Source organism: Bombus vancouverensis, chromosome 2 (assembly GCF_051014615.1).
Source record: "Bombus vancouverensis nearcticus chromosome 2, iyBomVanc1_principal, whole genome shotgun sequence".
Lineage (NCBI taxonomy): Eukaryota > Metazoa > Arthropoda > Insecta > Hymenoptera > Apidae > Bombus > Bombus vancouverensis.
In genome coordinates this window covers 17,684,878-17,706,036 of record NC_134912.1, presented here as the reverse complement: position 1 = coordinate 17,706,036, position 21,159 = coordinate 17,684,878, and the positions used below count along the sequence as shown (strand labels likewise).

Genomic DNA, 21,159 nt, shown 5'->3' with positions numbered 1-21,159 from the left:
TACGTAAAGAGTCATCGGACGTAACATCACGAACTGTATGAAATGCAAAAAGACTAAATCTTACGTGAAACTTAAACTTCCAGTGCAATCACGTAAATTCGTTTCATAGAACCGTAATATCGTCGTGAGATTGCGAAGAAGCTGTTTGTACTCGTCCGTGCGATACGTCGGGTAGTTTTGTGGCGTATCTGTTTCGATGGATACATAGAAGAAAGGAAACCAGTCGGAAAATCGCATGCTCGCGTCAGCTAATTTGCGTTTCAACGATGACAGCGCAGAAAATCGTTCGCACTGTAACGCATGCACTGCCATTTCCAGGTGAAAGTGTTTGTTTCCATTGTCTTTTCTTTCGCAGATCAAATCATATCAACCGACAGGACAATATTTCCTAAGTGATCGAAGCTCGTGTTCCTTCGCGTTGCTTAAAGGGAAACGCAAGATCAATCGCCTCGCGTGATATACAGGCGAACCTGATGCAGCTAGCATTCATTATCGATTGAAACGCGTGGCTTGTAATGAACAAAGATTGCTGGAATAATCTAGTAGAATAGCGTAACAACGTAAATTTCAAAAGTGAAGAAAGAAAAAAAGTTATTTACATTTCCAAAAATTACTGGAAATCTATACAATTTCTATACAAAAATTACCAACTATTAATTATCAAAATTTCTATTCAAAAAATATTATCTTGGCTCCTCTTGTATTGATATATATTCGTCCATGTAATATCAGATTCATAACACCTTCAACAATCAATCTCTTCCTCTTCAAGAAAAGAATCCTCATTTGCGAAAGATCCTCGTCGATCAAGGAGATAAAAAAATCCTGAAAAATGCATATTTCTTTCTCAAACTTTATAATGATGAAAAATATCCTTATCCATTACTCATTTCGAAGTGCAATTGCTCCATTTGTCGAACAATCAGAAGCACTTCAACGTAACCGTAAAGCAAAATCGATGCTAATGAAAATATGATTCCCAAGCTGCAGCAATTACTCCACGCGCACCTTTTCCGTATCGATGCTCCACGATGCAGACTTTCATTATGCACGAGCTCTCGAAGCACCTGAGCGCGCGTTTAATGGCCTCTAATCCATATTCCTTGCCTAAGAAATCTTCTCGCCTTGATTGCAGATCCTGGACGACGAATTCGATAAGGCGCGTGCGAATTTTACCATCGAACTGCTAAATATTTGAATAAAGCCTTACCGCTTCAAATTATTCCGATGTTAGAGCTGATTTTTCATCGAGAAAATAGTAACACAGATGCTACAGTAGGCATATTTTACTAATTTTATTATCACGATATTTAGGTTGATTGAATTATCGAAATGAAGACTTGTGTAACGTACATGATTAAACAATAGTCAAAATGTCTCATAAAGTTTGGATGCTCTCTGAGGATTCACGGAAAGCACTTTCTGCTCTGACAATCTGATAAAGTTTCGTACTTTTTCATACTTCTTATTCTATACATTCGTATACATAATTTTCTTTATTACATATCGATAACATTTTATTAGTGACACGATAAGAACAGAGACTCTCCGGTGTTTTTCAGTTTAGGCTAAGACATTTTGTGTTTGTTTCGCCTTAAAAAGGTTGCTTAAAGCGATCTCGTAATATATATTACGTTTATATCGATTGGCGAAAATGTTTTACGTTTTCTTTCCTCTTCCTTTTTTTTGGTAATTTTCCATTGGTTTGATTTGTGTCATTGATTTAAAAAGAAGAAAACAGGTATATCATGGAGGAAGCTGAATCAAATATACAGGAGATGTATATTGATTCGGTGTTCGTGGGAAATAAGCCAGTGTCTTGTGCATCTTTCTGATTGAAGTTCTTGTTTCTTAACAAACTTTAACATACTTTCGATAGGATAAATGTAGCACCATGGAAACTGTGTCAGCGGTGACTCAGTACGAGCATGTCTCGTACTAAGCCACGGCAATTCGTTTGCTCCTGTTTTACAGATAGCGGCAGCGGCATGAATGCACGAGACTGGTTACGAAGTGCCATTTGCAGAGTGCCGCGCGATCTCGTATGGTTCGTCAAGATCGCGCCCAATAATTATCAAACTTTGTGTATGCAGCTATAGTGTAATAGAAAAAACAAAGGGACGAGTTGATTGGAGGACAGAAAACAGAGAGACAGAGTGACAATATAAAATATATATATTACGCGTAACGTAGCAAGTGAACGAATCATAGTGTACAGTTTGATCGACGTGTGTAAAGTGAACAGTAGGAGGCAAAAAGTACAAGTAAAGAAAGAAACGGAAAAGGACAATCAACATGGGAATCGATAACAGTGCATCGAATTATCGTAGTTCGATCATGTCGAAAGTCTGCGCTAGATGCATTGAAGTGTCGATCATGTTCCTTTTCGGGCCGCAGGCAACGCTGTAATTCTGTTTTCATTCGAGTCGCACAGTATGCATGATGAATCGCCTCAGGGATCATCGACAGCCTAAATATCATACTTGGAGGTTCGTCGAAACATAGAAGACACGAGGTCGACTCGACGTATTGCGTCATAAAAACGCAAACTTAGATGAAAATGGATTCGACGAAGCTGGGTGGGCCAGCCCCAACCAGCCCAAGGGCACACTCGCCAGCCCTACCGGCCTACAGCAGTACCACCACGGATGGCAACATCGATTACATAATCGGAGACTATATGGAGAGACTCGGCACGAGGTTGAATACATTGGAGAATGAGCTGAGGTACGCCTGGAGGGCGTTAGACCTGCTCAGTCAGGAATACATCAAGATGTGGGAGAGGCTAGAGAAGTTAGAGGGCCTCTTATACGAACAACAAACGGTGATCAGTCAATTGATCGAATTCTACGCGAGCGGTGGCACTCACGAGACTGCCAACGTGGTGGTGGAGGAGACATTAGCCAATCAACAGAGCACCGTTGGCGAGTTGGACGCGATCGCGAAGAGCATAGGCGCCACCATGGGTATAGAGGAGACGAACGCGATAAGAGAGAAATTAGCCCAGCAGGAGATCGCGAGAATGCACGGACTCACGCAGGACAGCTCAACCGCTGCCGCGGTAGTTACCGACATGCATAGAAACGTGAGGAACCTGGACACTCTGGAGACTCTCGCGGAAGAGAGTAACATTCCAGACGAGGCGTTCTACAGAAGCTTGAACAACGCGTACAGGGAGGATTTAATTTGCGGCGACACGTCCAGACCAACGTCGCAACTGGGTATGATCTGGGAGGAGGCGGAGGATGAGGATGTGAATGGAAAGAAAGAGGCGGAGTCGAACATGTTCGACAAAGCTATGACCAAAGAGAAGGAACTCGAGGAATTGACTACGAAACCAACGAAGGAAGAAATTCAGGAATCAGTGACGAAAAAGGAAGACGAAGCGGACGAAGACGAGGGCGAAGTGTTTAGTGCAGCTGATTACAAAAGTTATCGTGGCAATACGCCTTGTGTCAGCGAACAAGATTTGGCCCAGCTCTCTAGACTCAGTTCCATCGACCAAGTCGCTCTGGAAAAATTACACGAACTGGACAGGTTGACCAATAAATTACAAAAGGACTCTCAGAACTTGATAGAGTTACAGTCGAAGTTAATGGACTCTCCGAAACGACAATATAGTTCCGAAGCTGAAGCTAAATTGGCGGAAGAAGCGAGTAGTATAGACGAGCAGCTAAGAAAGATTTACGCCGAAACCGATGTCGATAGTTGGACCTTCTCGAAAAGTCCCGGATCGACCGGTCGATCGATCTCCAGAGTGAGCACAGATAGTGGTCTAGCCACTGACGGTGACTTCACAACCCGATCAATTTCGCCAAGACTTACGTCCACGTCCAGAACGAACTTAGATTCCATTTCGAGTACTTACACTCCACCCAGGTTAGGTAGCTACGCAACAGCTGTACGGGAAAAGAGTCCAGAGCCAGTGATCCAATTGCCTATTGACGTCGGTAGCTTCGCCAAAGGCTACGCGGAGAACAAAGAACTGACCGATCTTATGGCCGAAAGCTTCGCGGCTGTCACCTGCGCCTCTCCCACCATTTACAGCACCACTACTGACAAAATCCCATCTCCTACTCACTCTGCGGGAAGCGTCCATAGTGTCCATAGCGTCCACAGTGTGCAGAGTCTTCGAACCAGGCAGGACGGTTACTTCGGTAGCACTGCTCGACTGAATTTGGAATTCCAGGAAAGTAGAACTCCTCCAAGTCCGTCACCCAGCTCGCCGCCTCCGCCAGCTCCTCGAGACTCAACCGAGCCTTTCCTGATGCCAGGACCTGATCAGAGAGAAGCTGAAACAAAACGACCTCAGAGTCCTACGTTTTTGAGGAGCGCGGAGAAACTGGTTTCCCTGGAACAAGGTCGCCTAAGTCCACGAACTCCTCACTCGCCTAAGTCGCCACGAGTCTCGCCTAAGCACACAGCCAAGCCAAGCGTGGCCAACATCGTTGCAGCCAAGTCTGATTCCGGCCTATCTTCAATGAGTGGGTGGAGCAGCCTGGACAAGTCGCCGAGCTCGCCAAAAAGTTCAATCACCAAGATGCTCACTTCGTATTCGGTAGATCATCCCAGATCAACTTTAATCCCAAGTACAACGACGGTCAGATCTGCCAGTCCAATTCCACCTCTTCCGGAAACCACAACCTCGGTCATTACGCAGGAACCGCTGTACGATACGCCGGAAGGAAGAGACGCTTTCACGAGTACTACCACCGCCACTTATACCGTTACGAGCCACTCTTACACCGCAGCCATGAATCATTTGTCAGGCTACACGTCGATAAAAACACCGACCACCAAAGAGGAGTACAGTTTTGTACCTCCTCCAGCACCCATCGCGACCACTTGTCAGAGTCCAAAGAAACGAGGTCGCCAGCAAACTTTACAGCATACTTACGACACCGTACCGCCTGGAACCACGATCGACTATGTGTATAGGTCTGAGCAACCTGCCATTTATTCCGTAGCTGGGAGCAATCGACAACAGGCCATCACGAGCGTCTATACCAGCAGCGCTGGGGGCTATGGTCCGAAAACTACGACCACTGCTTACTATCCAGATGCAATGGACCAGTATAACAGCTACCAGGATAATTATAGTGCTGTTCAATATACGGAATCGGCCGCTGTAGGAGGTCACCTAAAGAAACCTTCACGAGGCAGCGCGTACACTGACGGAATGACAAACCACGAAGGGTACAAAGCCGCCATGTATCGCACAATGTTCCCCACGGGGAATATCACGGATGCACTATCTTATTATCCGACTAGCGCGAATCTGCCGCGAACGGAGACGAACGAGACTTCGTGGCTAAATTCGATGGAAGACCAGATACCTCACGATTCGACGTCCTCCAGCATCAGATCGCTAACATCGGACGGTAGCTATGCCCAAAGCCCGTACACCGATAGAAGATATCCTCAGCCACCGACGTATCAGGCACATCAGTATCATCACACGTATGCGAATCAGAACTATCCACAAGCTTATCAGCAACAGTACCAGCCATACAGTCAAAGGTTGAGTAGTTCCGAAAGCGCACAACTTACGGATGGATATCAGAGACAACGGCAAAGAGAACATCAATACATTCAGGACCACGAAACAGGAAGAATGCCTATTGACCAAACGCAACATCAGCAAGAATATTACGATGCTTCGAGCGTGATAGTATCTCAATCAGGGTATATTAGTATTGCGTCGAATTTGAAGGACCACGAGATAGAAAATGCGAAAGCTGGCAAGAAGATGAAACGCGGTTCGTCCTTAAAAAATGCGATGAGCTCCATGAGCAACTGGTTACCTGATTTACACTTGAGCAAGCGACACAGGAGTCACTCGTTACCTGGTGGAGTAAGGAGGGAAGATTTGGATATGTCGCAGGAACAACAGCAGAGGCTTCCGCAGGAAGCAGGTATGGCAAGAGGTCGTGGAAGAGGCCAGGCAGCCAGGAAGAAGAAGAAACACACTTTAGTGTCCACCGTATCCGGAATTCTTCAGAAGGCCAAAAGACGAAATCATCAATCTCAATCTTTATCGGATCCTGAACAATCCGAAACCGAATGGAGTAGTGGTAGACAGAGTGGCCTGTCAGAAGACGAAGACAGCGTGATGTCGGACGTAAATCAAGAACCTCCATTCTTTGCCAAGGTAAAGACAACTAGCACGAAACGTAAACAGGTGCCCCAACCAGTTCCTCAGCAACAGCAACCGACAACTCAGCCATTACCTCTGCAACAGAAAGAATATATACAACAACAACAACAGCAACAGCAAGCTCTCCAACAGCAAATTCAACAGCATCAGGAGCAGTTACAACAGCAAGCTCTTCAAGACGCTTGGGCCAAAGAGAAAGATCAAAAGAAGGATGTGGATCACGAACTTCCTGAACAGATCAGTGGCTTCGAAGAAGAAACATCTGGGAAGAGCACAGGTTCTGGTTCTGGCGGTTCATCGATATTTCAAACTGTCGGGGACATCAAACGATCCGCTGGTAGCTCCGACGAAGCTCCCAACGAAAAGGCTCCGAAACTTCCTCCTGTGACTCTGATGGGTGGTGCAAGTATGGAATTTGCGGTGTCTAGAGCATTAGGCAAGTATCGTCAGAGACAATCCTCCACGGTCTCCGATGAACAGCCTCCCAGTGAAGAGGGCAGCACCGAGAAGAAGTCCGACGAAGGTACCGTCCAAACTCTGGAAACAAGCTTTGAATACCCGGAAGATATGTCGGAAAAAAGCGAGAGGAGCGAGAAATCTAGCAGCACCAGGCTTCCCGAATTGGTAACCAGCATATCGGAGGAGGCTCCACCGTCGGAAGGAAGCCCATCCGCGTCAAGCACGAAGGGTCAAACGCCAGGCAGTCGATTCCTGCCGCGGCATCAGCAGTCGCTCGAAATTCCATGGACCGGTTCAAGACCGGGTGAAATGGACGAGGATAACCGAAGCACGCATTCCTATCGAAGTACGTCGAGGGTCTCATCCAGGCGGCAAAGTACGGAGGACTCGATCGACTCCGAGGACGAGTGGTACCGGTACGAGTTGAGGAAGCTCGAGGAACTTGAGAGGCAATCGCAGATAGAGGTAGAGATGGGCGAGGTGCTGGTAGAGGAACCGGAGGAGACTGATCAGTACCAACCAGACGAAACGGTAAAGGAGAAGATGTCTTTCGTCCTGAGAGAACTGAAGATGAAGGCTGGCACTATATCGAAAGAGCAGGCGAAGGAGGATAAAGAAGAGCTACGAACGAGTAAGATTAACGGAACGATGGCGAAGGATCGTCGAATGGAGGAACGAGACAGGTATCGAGACGAGAAACCTATCCCAAAGCGAAAATCTGCGGAGAGTATCGAAGCGGTGTTTGCGAGAGTGACCGATTATCATACTTGGGCGCACGAAGAGGAAGTTAAGAAAGAGAAACTGTCCTCTGCTATGGAAGAAGGTTCCTCTGGAGAAACTTCCGGTCCTGATAGTCCCGTCCAATCGATGGACGAGGAGGAAGAAGAGGAATTGCCGAAGGACGTCGACGAACAACCGTCGAGACGCAGTTCGAGCGGCTCGACTTTTCGACACGGCGAAAAAATCCATCCTGGCTCTGAACCAATCTCTCGAGAAGGTAGCGTAAGTGTACCGCCTAGCGAGGTGTCTGTCAGCATCCCGGGTGCTTGGGATTCAGAGAGCACTGTCCTTGAAGGCCTCGAGCGCGATGGAGCCGGTAGTGCAGAAACGGCTACCACGGCGACCTTGAGCCTACCGAAAATCAAAATTGATTCCTCGTCGTGCGGTAGCTCGGATGCGACGTTAAAAGAGGGCCAGGTGAGTCCTGGTCCACCTGGATCAAAATGGAAGTTGCTGAAAGCGTTGAAGGAACGAAAGGCAGAGGAGAAACTGAAGGAAGTCGAGGATTCCAAGGAGACCACCATTTCTCAGGGACCCACAGCAGTGAGTATAATGATAAAGTGAGGACACGAAAATCTTTGTAAGGCGTACTCGAGATTCGGAGATTGGGTCAAGTCGTAGGATTAAGTAATTTATAGAACCTGATTTGCGGAGTATGTTGAGCATTGTCGTAATTGGTTTATATTGTGTTCTAGTAATATAGGTTTTCCGGCATATTCTATGCGCAGGATGTTAATGGCTGATGAAGTGTAACTTTCACTATTAATGACAGGTTGTAAAAACACTTCCCAAAAATTAGAACTTGTTTTCATTCGTACGATATGTTCTTTTCTTTTCACAAAATTTGTTTTTCGAACAGCGGGAGTCTCATCTTCGTTTAATATGTTGAATTATAATACACGCACAGATCTTTTTCAGATCGGTAGATAAAATGAAAGTTAAAAATATATCGAAGAATCTTTTAACATCCTGCACAGAATTCGACAAGGAACCGAGTGACGTAAGTCTAGAGAAATGACTCACAAGTATTAATTTTATACATTATTATGAAACCAAAACCACAATTTAGCTGTAAAACATAGAAAAGAACCAAGTGTAATACAATCACGAACTTATATCACTCGACTTCTACCAGTAGGAAAACACCATTTCCTTGAAGTTATCTTAACAGTTCAATACCAGTGACCATACAACCCGATACAATTATTATCAGGACATTTTCCAATGCTTCTTTTCGCTAGCGAGTGTCGAGTACGTTGTACGCGTACAAATGGACTGTAAAGCGAAGCAACATACGAATTTAAGCACGATTTCGCGCGTAACGTGTAACCATATGTGTGGTGCCATCCGATATGGCGCATCCAGTCAATACTAATGTAATACGATACTACGATAGAAGAAAGCGGGAGTGAAGCTTTGCCGGGCGTAAATCACGTCCCCGTGGTCCATTTTCGCGTCGACCGCGAAAATAAAGACCGAGATAGACGCGCAGGACCGAATTACGAACTTCGATATAATAAACGACATAATGAACTATGGTACTAGTCAATTCAGCAAGTGCAACGTCACTGACGCTTGGCCAAGCAATATACTTGTAGATGATGAGAATTTTGGGTGCACGAATCCAAAAGCAGATCGATCGGTGATCGTGATCGACGATTCGATCGATTTCGAGGCCGCCGTTTAGAAATTACGACAAGTAACTATGGCAAAACGGCGGACGCATCGAACGCTAAAATAAACGAGGCTTACACCTAATTAAAATAGATCATAGGTATAATTAGATGGTGCTTGAATAATCGATACGCTTTAAGGTAGTATTAGTAGGAGCCGCGTGCCTGCGCGGTATGACGAGGGAATTCGCGAGACAAGGCTAAGTATTATTCGGTCAATTAACGTTTCCCCAATACATGCAGGGGAACGACAAGTCTTTCATAGGTTCCCACAATGAACAAAGTGACGCTCGATTTTCCGCGCGTCTCCATTCACCATTTTTCTCTCGTGGCTTTTCCGCCCGCATTCACGCACACGCAATTCGATATTATAACATAGCGCGTAAATAAAGAGATGTGCGAAACAGTGTGCATTTGTACTTAAAAGGTATTAGAATCACACGGAAGACGGAAGGCTTCCTTAGGATACTCGTAGTGTTTATCGATGCAAGTGATGTACTTACAAGTCACGAGATTCCAATCTATCGATACATCTGGACGATTAACTTAATCTTATACAGTGGCTATTAAAATTGTACTATCTTAAAAATATTAATATTTTACGTTCAATGTTAATCGATGATTCAATTGTTACGTGACCAATGATCGACTGCGTCGTTTAAAAGACTTGCAGAAGAAAGTGATACAAGTGACAAAAGTTTCAAGTTAAGAAAATCGTAAATCAAACTTTAATACAAAAGCTTCTACTTATCGATATATATTAAATATAAAGAAATACTTAAACCGTTTCTTTTCTATATCATACGTATCGATTCTTTTATTAATTTCATTCATTTTTTATTACAAAGTGTAGCCAATTGTTACGTTTCCAGTACGTGTTACGATATTTGAATTCCTAAATAAATTCAACAAATTGTATTTTTAGGAAATCGTATAATTTTATTAGCCACTACTATAGTCGACCATCGAACATAGTATTTAAGAAACTTCCACTCTAACACGTTCATCTTCAGCATCGACCTACGTCAGGTTTAATAACGGAATTAAAATGACTTAAAGAAGTTCGAGTAACTAACAAGTAACTATGTGCTTCTTCCGAATTAAATCGCACGAATTTCTGAATAGTGCGCGCTGAAAGCACAAGCTCGTACAACGTTAAGGGTAGTTTATCGAGAAAAATGTTCGAAAATAGAAATGGTGGGAAGCAAATCGCGCAGGCACGATTGAAAAATAAAGAGGAAAGAATCTCGCTCATCTCATGCACATCGAAATCAATCGCTTCCGAGAAGGCGTAAAGGAACGAATAGGAGCGAAAAGGAAAATGGATTCACCAATCACCGATATTTCGATTCACGGGGAACACGATGATATTTGTCTGATCGACGATAGTTTCGCCAGGGAAACATGGATTCCGTGATTCGTATCCAACCGTTTATCGATCCCGCGAAAGCAATAAAAAGCAACGCTGACGTAATTCCAACTTATTCTGGATTTGCCTGGGGAATTGACATTTCAATTAATAATACATGCAATTTAAAGAGCAACAAAAACTAATCGTTCTTTCTGACGAACTTTAGTAAAATATCTGGAAACGTTCTATTTGTTGATAATTAGACGAGTTGTAAAATAATGTTCGCATATTAGATCTCAGTGTCTGAATATAATTTGAAATTGTAACATAAAGAAGAGGAAATTTAATTAATTGTGCTTAAAATAATTGTGTGTATAATAGTACAACTGTCTAAAAGACTGTTAATTATAATTTTGCAATATATAAACGATGCATGCAGATATGAAATTAAATCCATTCGTGAGTCTTATAGATAGTAAAATTAATTAAAAATTAATTTTTAAGAATAATTCATTGTCAATAAGATAGAAGCATTTAACTGCCCGAAAACCAAGAAATCTTGTAGAAAAAGGAAAGAAGACAAACGATGCAGAACATCTGAAGATTTCCAAGAAATCTCAATTTAACAGAATTTTCTTACTAAGGAAAAACCAATAGAAATCCTTTTACAAATACTAGCCATTCGATCTTCCTACGTTTATTACAATTTTTATTACGTACAACATATCAAGAGTTAAAAAAGAAAAGGTCCTGCCAAATTGTTTTTCAGAACATAAGTCTTTCTATAGAAATCCTATTTCTACTGTACTATACGAGTAATAACGTAGATCACGATTTATCTCGGAATTGCATTGAAATAACGTAACTTCGAATCTGTTCCGCTCTTCGATCTAATACGAAGGTAAAGTTCTCGTCGATCACGTGTTCCCCGCATTTTACAACACGATATATTCCGTTTGGTAGAGCGTGAAGACGCAAAAGTCGATATCACGTCAACTCGCGTGACAAGATATTACGTGGACAATACATTACGTACTTCCTTCCGTTCTATTCTTCCCGCGCGTTACACGAATGTCGCGAAACTAGAAAATTCCGCGATTCAACGAGTTTCCATTTACGTTAATTCGAAGAAACTCGGCGAGTGAATCTTTCTGTGAATATTTACACGATTAATCGTGGAGGGAAAACTTGTTTTTTTACACGTTGGTAATTTATACGTTTTATTCCTGGTGGTTAAGGGTGTGTTCTATCGAAGATTCGCGATCAGTGAGTAAAGTTAACGATTGTTGTCGTGCATCTCGTAGTATTCGTAACTAGTGGACACTATATACGCTGATAGTACGATAGAAGATAATTAAACGCTCGATAGCTACGCGATGCGGCACGTAGGTATATTCTTGAAACGGTTATCATACAATGGGGTGTAATATAAGACGGTTGCATAGCTATTGGTATCTTTTGGAAAATATAATTAACGAAAGAATGTTTGCCACTTTTTCTTTTATGAAGAGAAAAATTGAATCAATTGACCGGAATTTAACGCTCTTACTTTTAAACATTTCTGAATTTTTTCCAATTTCTTGAAAAATCAAAATGCATTCTGTTACGATATCTATAAAAGAAGATTTCATTGAAATCTGAAACGAGAAACAGATATTTAGATTTCGAGTCGATGGTCTTATTATTCTGAATATTTCTAAAACCTCGCTCGCTATTTGAATATACAATGCACCCACGACCTTCAGTACCTAGCACACGTTATTCCGGAACCATAGGTCGATAGCGTGATTCAACAACCCCATAACAATCACTCTGTTCTCGCTTCCTAGTCCGATATACCTACGTCACACGCTCGTAAACGATCGAACGAGAGCAGCTAAGATTCTGCTCGCATACCATTTCGATATCTCGAAACGATCGATCGCGTTCCGTGTACCGATAACCGTTCAACGCATAACACGAATCCGCAATAGTTTCATAATCGAACGGATAAAGCCAGAGACGCGAAAGCACGCCGATGCAACGATCATGAACTCGTGCAATCGTACGAATGGTCGTACTATGAGACAGTTCGATCACATTTGAACGTGCGTGCAGTGTAAATGCAATGATGAACGAACAGGCGTAACACACTCGCGTCGTACATACGTCCAAAGTATATGCTTCCGTATCTAAAGACTTCGCAGCCGTATAATACTCTTAATTAAGCTAGAAATTAATTGATCGTGCGTACGTACATTTGGTGTTAGTGTTTTAGGGAAAGGAGGAAGAAAACCGGGCACTGTACCTGTTCGCGATTCCGGTTATCTTCAGGTGGGATTTCCTATGAGCGGCGAAAGTAAATGTCTAAGTCTAGATGTTATCGCCTAGATAAACGTCTAGACATTTTCGACTAGACGCAGTGTCTTTTTTGTGTATTTGTTATTTAAGCTCCCCAGAACACAAACTGATCAATTGCAGTTTTGTAAATTTTTCAATTTTATTATCCGCATAGGTAATTACAGCGTATAATTAAACTTCTCAAAGCAACGAATAATTTATTTCCCTAAATTTATTTGCAGCAAGAAAATGACATAAATATCCATATAATTTAAGGAAATTAAAAAAAAAGAAGATTATAACATTGAACACATTTTGCATTACTTTTCAATTTATAGAGTTAATCGGTATAGCTTCTGAGTAAAACGAGGTTAGATATTTGTTCTCTGAATTCTCGCAATCTTTAATAAATTATTTTGCACTTTAGTATACCTTCATCGTCGTCGAAAGAAAGGAGAGGTTTTCTTCGGCGTTTGAAAATCATTTATAGAAAAACAGAAGTATGCTTCTTGCAAATCGTTTAGGAGTATGCTTTTTCAATGTATCATAATGCAAATATCTCATACTGGTAAAAAATGTGACGAACAGAATACACTCGCGATTCGGAGTACACATTGACACACGAGAAACTATTGAGTTGAGTAATAGATTCGTCCGTTTTTCACTGGTATATACACTTCGAAGAATATTGTATAAATTATTTGGAGAATGTGAAACTGTATTTGAACTTTTCCATAGGAAAGAGATGAAGAAATAAGATAAATTTACTCCTCGATCAGATGGATCTCATATAAAAGCAGCAACATCAAATGTGCTCTTTTATGAAAACACGAGTAAACTTACTACTCCGTCTAATATATGTATATAGTTCTCTCAACAAGTCAGATTTTTATAGAATACTCCTTCCTTTTTTTATTACAAACCTCGACGCTTTTATATATAAGAAATTCACTTACGTAAAATTTGATAAGAACTGAACTTGCAATCTATCTTACTTCCCTGTATAGCTGAAAATTATAGTTAGCGAGGGTTTGTGACTAAAAACGAAAAGGATGATTCGAAGAAAGTTGATGGAAATAAAGATCGATCAAAATGGAAATAGGAACTTGGTGGGACTATCAGAGAAATCTCTGTGTTCGAACGCCGTGTGCAACTGAATGAAAGCGTCCACGGTCATATTGCGACACATATGCGACAGTTAAAAGTCGCTTGGAAGTATGCGAAAAAGTGTTCTTCGATGTATCATGATAAATCATCTCACACCGATGGAAAATCTCTGCGTTTGAACGACGCGTAAAACCGAAATTTACGCATAGGTGTGACGCTGATAAGAAATCCCACCTTTATCTAGAATAACGAGGCGATCGCGGAGTCGTGGCTCGGGATCTGACCAACAACCACGCGTTCTGTTTAATTAGTCAGAGCCTGGGGGCACGTATCACGCTCGGTCGGCCGATCGATTCTTCTGGTAATTGGCGAATCGTGCCACTCGTGCCGGATGGCCGCCTGGTCTTTCGAGACGTGATTCGCCGGTGATGTCAATAGCAGCAAAAAGTCGGGAGAATTGTCGTGGCCCTCGTTCCAAAGCGATATTCGAGAGGAAAGGGAAATTGCGGTGAGATGGTTGGTGTATCCACGTGACTGGATAATTAGCAATCAGACCCTTCTGCGAAGGGTTGATTATCGAGGGGCGTTGTCGGCTATGGTCGTGTTAAATAGCAAATGGCTTGGTGTAGGGGAAGGTCGTGTTGCCAGAAGGGACAAAGTTCATGTTTAATAATAATAGGAACACAGGCTCATACTGCAATTTGCGAAAGTTTTATACGAACTAGGTTATTGGTTTTATAAGGGTAGTTAAATATACCTTTTGGATATGATTCTACGTGTTATGTAAAAGAGATGATAATGGTGTAGAGGATGGTGATGCATTTTTATGATTTTTCCTGCCCAACAGATTTCTTGATAATGCTGTAGTAGAAGCCTGACCTCGATTTAGGAGAATGCGTACCATGTGGGGAATTTTGTATGAAGTCACTTAGAACGAGCTAGGAGAAAAAGATGACAAGAAAGTCAGCTTTTAGGAATAGGTACTAAGAAGAGAGTGAGGAGAATGTAAAAAGCGAAATAAGCAAAAAAATGATTAGTGTTGACACAGCAGATCATACGAAATAATAATTAATTTGAATTAATCGATATAACGGTAAGGGTGAGGGGGTAGCTACTAATTGTTGGACTGAAATGCCTTTCCAGAAGAATGATATCAAAGTTAACAAATACTGGGCGTTTTACATCTAAGATTTTTGCATACTGTGTTGCATCAACATAAGGGAAATTCTCTGTTTAGGGAACAGGTTCGAAATACACCAAATCTCTTTTCAAAGTTTTTAAAAGATTCGATGCGTTGTAGAAAAAGCTTTGTACAACGAGTAGAAGAAAATTTAGTGGGATTACGTTTTTAATTGACCTCCTTTTTGTATAAATTTACATAACAAACAGAAGTAAGCTTAAAAGATTTAATACTTATTCATCGAGTTACTAGAACACGGTTCATTCTCGCTCTACTTATGATTTAATCGTTCATAGATTTCCTTTAATTTGTAAAATCTTTTCCTTCCAAAATTATGAAAAAATTATTTCCTAAACGTGTCAATGTTATTTCAAGAAAAACAATATAAAAAATTAAAACTGACTTTTTCGTGTTACAAGATAATAATAATTCCTCGAGAAACAAGCTTTCCTCTGCGTTCCGTAAAGATCAGTCTATTTTAAGTCAGTGTCAAAATATAGAAACCTACCACGTCAAACGAAACCAGAAATGGAAGCTTGGTATCGATAAATTTTCAATTAATCCATAGCCGTCGGTCTTATTGTTAACAGACTTTCAAAAATTAAAGTTTCTTTGTATCCAGTGAATTGTTCTACAGCAATTTTGTAATGCTTCTTTTTTCCATTCGGTCTTGCTGTTGTACCGGCGTGGTGATTCGAGTACCTTTGATATTGATCAAGCATTTAATTGCCAGTAGTGTCTGTTTTTTCACTCGTGCTTTAGAAATACAATTTTTTTCGTTTATTTCTCCAGGACTTATTTTCGCTGATTGCATTGTTCCATTAACTTTTCCCCATTCGATTCGATCGTTTCTTTTTTAAGAAATTTGTAATTGTACGTGAAAGTTCTGTCGATTTGTACAAAACGAAGCGAAACTTTGTTTCTTTTATCGATGTTTATTGGCGTTTTGTTTTTATGAAATATGTAGGACATTGAACAGGAAGCTGCTGGATTATTCTGGTGATGTACAGCTACCGTAGATTAAATGTCTTTCTACGAAGATTACTGTCGTTTTAGGATCATGCGATTACACGCTACATGATACACATCGTAATTGTTGAAAATTGGATCAGATAGGAGCATGAGAGGAGGCTTACGTGACATTCTATAAAACGAGCTGAAATAAAATTCTTTGGAATTTCCAATTACCTTCGTTATCTATGAATAAATAAAAGTTTCTCTTTTGAACAATGCCAATCGATTGGCGATAAAATTGACGTTGAAGCTGTAGAAATTAATTATTATAAAATAAATTACATTTCTCATAATCTCGAAAGAATCTCATTTTACGCGTGATCGTAAAATCAAATACCTTCGATAAAAGCCACGTTTAACGCTGGAATCCCATTTCTTCTGAAAGATGAGAAAAGAGAACGAGCTGCTTATTGCGAATTTATGGTAGCGAGGAACAAAGGACGCGATAGTTTCAAGATACGATGCCGTATAGTTCGAGATTTCATGCAGCTAACGTTCCTCGTTACTTTTTCTAATACAACGAAATTGCAGTTAGACGTGCGCTTAACAATTCTATGCGGCGACACGTGCCGTTCATAGAAAACGTTCTTTCCGAAAGCAATAACAATAACCACGTTTAAGTGACACAAGTGATTAAAAGGTAAAATACACGTATTCTATTGCTTGAAACTCTTTAATGACGAGTTTAAATGATTGAACGTAGGTTGATTAAATGGGATTATTGGAAAATTATTGACGTTTTGCGAAATCCAAGCAATTCAAATTCAATAAGAGATCAGTTTACAAGAAATTCGATATAGAAAGTGTTTTCGTCGTTGACCGTAACATTGCTAATTTGTACATTTTTAAATTTATTTCATCACGTAATAGGAGGTACAGGAAGGAAATTGTATGTAATTTGGAAAATTGAAAATTTTGGAACAAGGAATCGCCACCTATTAATTCCATTTCTCACGATTGAATTCACTTGCAATTATCATTGTTGATCGTCGTGTCGTATCGTACTTAGATCTCAGAATTTCACAAACATAGAGAAAGTGAAAGAGAAAATCGAAAAAGCTAGACCAAGATGAGAAACAATGAAATCAATTATTCGTAATGGCAAACAAAAAGCACAATTGCATATTTGCAACTCATGAGCAAAAGTGAATTTCTCAGATCTTTCTGATCTTTAATCAGATCTTTACGATCTGAAAGTAACGCGAAATGCATTGTAACGAACGTTTAATCAAATAAGAAAAGATGAATCGAAGTTTCGAGGGAGTCTCCTCTGTATCTTCGAACAGCCTATAAATACGTTTTATTCGACCATGATCAAGGCGCCACGCATTAACCGACCTTTCCTTTGTTGAATTATTTCCAACAAAACGTAGAAGGATCGTGAATTCCGTTTACGTTCGCGGAACACACGACCATCTCTCTTTTGAAACGCTTTGTGAACGAGATCCAACGAACAAACACCCGGACCAATTGTGTACCATTTCTCACTTTTATATGAAACGAATTAAGGCGCAAGTAAGCAAGGATGAAGATCCAAACGAAACAAGAGATACGTACTCGCGTCTAGTGACGTTAACTGTGTATCTATATTGTACGATTCTAACGATCATGGATATTGTATATGCATATTGTCACGGTGTCATTGTGTCTAACACGTTCTTAGCGGTCTTTTTCCAGTCCAATACGAGGCTGAAATTATTCAAAGATTCCTTTGGATCTTCGTATCAGTCATCGAATAACGTTTCCACATCATTCGATATTTCTATCAAGATGCTTCCTACTAAAATTCAAATCAATGGAACAGAAAACTGTGTCTAAAAGCAAGAGTACACGGTTCGTTTATACAATGCAGGAATCTTAGACATCCATGTCGATGGAACGTCGTGTTCGGCTTCCATTTAAATCTCGAACTGGTTCTCGCTTTTTCCATAAGAGAAGAAGATCAATCAAAGACAAGAACGAGAAGTTTCTCCATGCCAATTCGGATTCGAAACACGCGGACGTTATTCGACGATGTGTACTCGTGAGTCCAGGTTCACAGGAATCTTCGAGTAGTTCGCGCAGCTTCTGGAACTTGCACTCTACACGCGGGATCATCTTCGAAACTGAGAAATCGCGTGGCGTCGTTATACAAGTACAGCGATCTCCGCGAGAGAAGATCGTCGGGGATCGATGAAGTAGGAAGATCGCGTCCGCTCCAAGTAGGTCCGTATTTCAGGCTGGCTCAGCTGATTAGGCACGCGATAGAGTTCCCGTCTCGCGGGATATTCGCCTATTAAAATCCTAGTCTCTTCGGGTAGTGCGCGAGAAACTGGCAATCAATCTCGTGAACGAGTATCGTCGAAGATAAAATAAAAACTAAATATTTATTACTAATAGAACTAAAATAAATAAGCCACACGAGTGTCTAGCACGTAAGTATGACATCGATCTTAGTAATCAACTAGAGATTAAAAAATCAATGTTGATTCATGCAAAGGTAGAACGAGTTACGTAGAAACGCTCGAAACCAGGAGACAGTAGTAAAATCCAGAGGACGGTAAAATCCAGAGAACAGTGTAATGTGGACAAGGGTTCACAGTGGAAACGCGACCGAAGTTCGAGAGTTTACCTCCGTAACCGAAGATCAAACCGCTTGTTACCGGCGAACCTCGAACACTCGTGTAGTCCCAGCTTTGCTGTGGCTAAGGCCGCCATAAGGGTCATACTCGACGGATACTACTGTTAAGCTGCTTCGTTTCCGGCATGCGAAGCTTCTCGCGGAAAGCCCCGGTTGTTCTCTCACGGACGCGCGTTACTCGCACGCCCACGCGTTTCACGTGTATTGACTCACGCGCATACGAATACACACACACATACGTATACATACATACGCATACAAACAAGAACACACGAGTACATGCACACGTCAAAAGGTATATCTAAACACGTATTGTAATGGTATTATAGTCTACGCGGTAGTTTTGTGTCAATTAATAACGTAACGAAACCGTTTAGCCGTGTATTCTCCAGGGGGACAGAATATTACGTAGGGTAAGAAGCTTTCGTGTGATAACTGGCAAACGCGCGGCGAGGGAAACGTGTAGCTCGGGTTGCATCTCACTGGCTCATGCACGGAAGCGAGTCTAGAGGCATTGGGTTACGACAGGGGCAAACTTGTAGGGGAAAGAGTGAGAAAATGGTCGACATTGGTGGTATTGGTGATGTCGATCGTGATGTCTAAAAGGTTGTGTCCGGTTGCTTTCCGGGGAATGGAATGCGTAGATACTCGAACCATCTAGTCAAGTGTCAGCTACGTGAAAATAATGTTACAGCTGCTTAGGACTGTTTTCCTTTCTCTCGTCTGTTTTAATTTTTGCGCAGAAGCGTACGGTGTTTTGAAAGGGATGAATAAACATAGGACGATGTTTATGTTACAAAATAGAAAGGATGATATGATATGAGAAGCGTAAGTTTTAGGGAAAGGAAAACGAGATCGAGAGACGCTGATTCGATCTATGCATCGCTGATATGTATTTAGATGTTCCATTGGTTTCCTAATAGATAGTAGTTTGAGATAGATATTTAGAGAAAAATGTTTTGATTCGTTTTGTTTATTTAATTTTCTCTGTGTAATCAATTATCCACTGAAATATTCGTGTCCTTCATCGATCCAATTTTAAACGAGCTTTTTAAACGAACCTGCCAACTGAAATTTAATACTCACTTCGAGACTATTTTATAATTATAAACAAAGAACAAAAAAGGGAGAACTGAGTTAAAAGTAACCTCCTCTTAATCGAAACATAGTCAGGATTAAAGGATGAAAATAAATTTGAAGTAAAAGAGAAAGGAACAAAGAATAATTAGAAACAAGCTGATAATCTTTTTCTATTTGCATTAATATCGACGTTTTAATTGCAATAAAGAAACGGAGAATGTAATCCATTCAATTTAGTTGATGTTCGACTGAAAAAAGTGGATCAGACTTTATGAATGCTCTTGTTATGTCTTCATCTTAACTCCGCGTAAAGGAATTGTTTTGCAGTTTAAGCAAATTGCTCGAGGCAAGAAAAAGTTTCTAAAAGAGTAACACATAATTAGACTCTGTTCTTAACTTTCTGGAAAACAGGGGCAAATTCGTTGGTTCAACGTAGATTTTCCGGTTAAGAAAGTAAGGAATGATGCATAACAGGAGCCTGAGAGCGGTAACGGTGTATAGAAAGAACTTAAAGAAATATGAAAAGAAAAAACAAAGAAAAGGCTGGCAATTAAAAGTATCGTAACGTTTTTCTCGTTTTTGTCGGATACGTTATTCCTCTGTCGTGTTTCACAATTTTAAACACGTGTCCAGAGAAACTCGTTCTAACACGTGGAACGATCAGTGATTTAATATCTAATGAAAATGTTAATTTAAGAAAGTGTACATTACGATTCATATTAATTGTTCAAGAGACCAAATTGAACTATTCGTCGTTGAAAAATAATAGGTAAGATAAAAATAAAGAAGAATTTAGAATTAACGTATATTAGAAAATAATTTTTATAAGAAAAAATTTACAGAAATAGCATACCTCATACATTTCTCAATCCAAATTAATTCATAAATTAGAGAAGCACACATTTATTTGACTAGCTTCTTTAACACCCGTTAGACAAATCTATCGTAACAAAAATTACTCTAAAAATTTCATTTGCCTCGCATCATTATAATATCGTTCCTGTAGCATACATAGCGTTCCTATAGAAGATTTGCATTTCATAATTTTAAATCACTCATCGTTGCTTGTTCGTAGCACATCTATCACTTGTTCTTTCTAATTTCTCAGTACATTTCCATCAACAATGTTGCGCATCTGTTGCAACGTCAGCTTCGATAACCGTCACCTTGCTCTCTACTTTACTCGTACAATTGTAAAACTCGTTTGTCTCGAAGATCTCTGTTATTCCATCCAGTGTTCGTCGAAACTCTGTAAAATTCATCACTTTACTGTCACAAACCGTCTTTTGAAACGTCGCGCACGCGCGACATCCAAATGTCGATCGGTTTAATTTCAATTCTCGCAAACAAAGCATACGGTAAAAGGAAATATATTTGGCGGATTAGCTGGCTCGTTCAAAGTTCCAGTGATCATGTAAA

General features: G+C 40.8%; 1 protein-coding gene across 9 annotated transcripts in view; it reads left to right on the top strand.

Moving 5' to 3' along the window:
- unc-13 overlaps positions 1–21,159 on the top strand; it is a 375,340-nt gene that overhangs the window by 249,571 nt on the left and 104,610 nt on the right. For 8 of the 9 annotated variants that reach the window (XR_013061854.1, XR_013061853.1, XM_076627830.1 and 5 more), the window contains one exon: positions 1,975–7,939. The exons of the other annotated variant lie outside the window; for it this stretch is intronic. Coding sequence is in view for 6 of the 8 variants with exons in the window: in XM_076627830.1 (XP_076483945.1) it covers positions 2,555–7,939 (5,385 nt within the window). In the remaining 2 variants the exon portion in view is untranslated. The remainder of the gene's footprint in view (positions 1–1,974; positions 7,940–21,159) is intronic. 9 annotated transcript variants of the gene reach the window in all.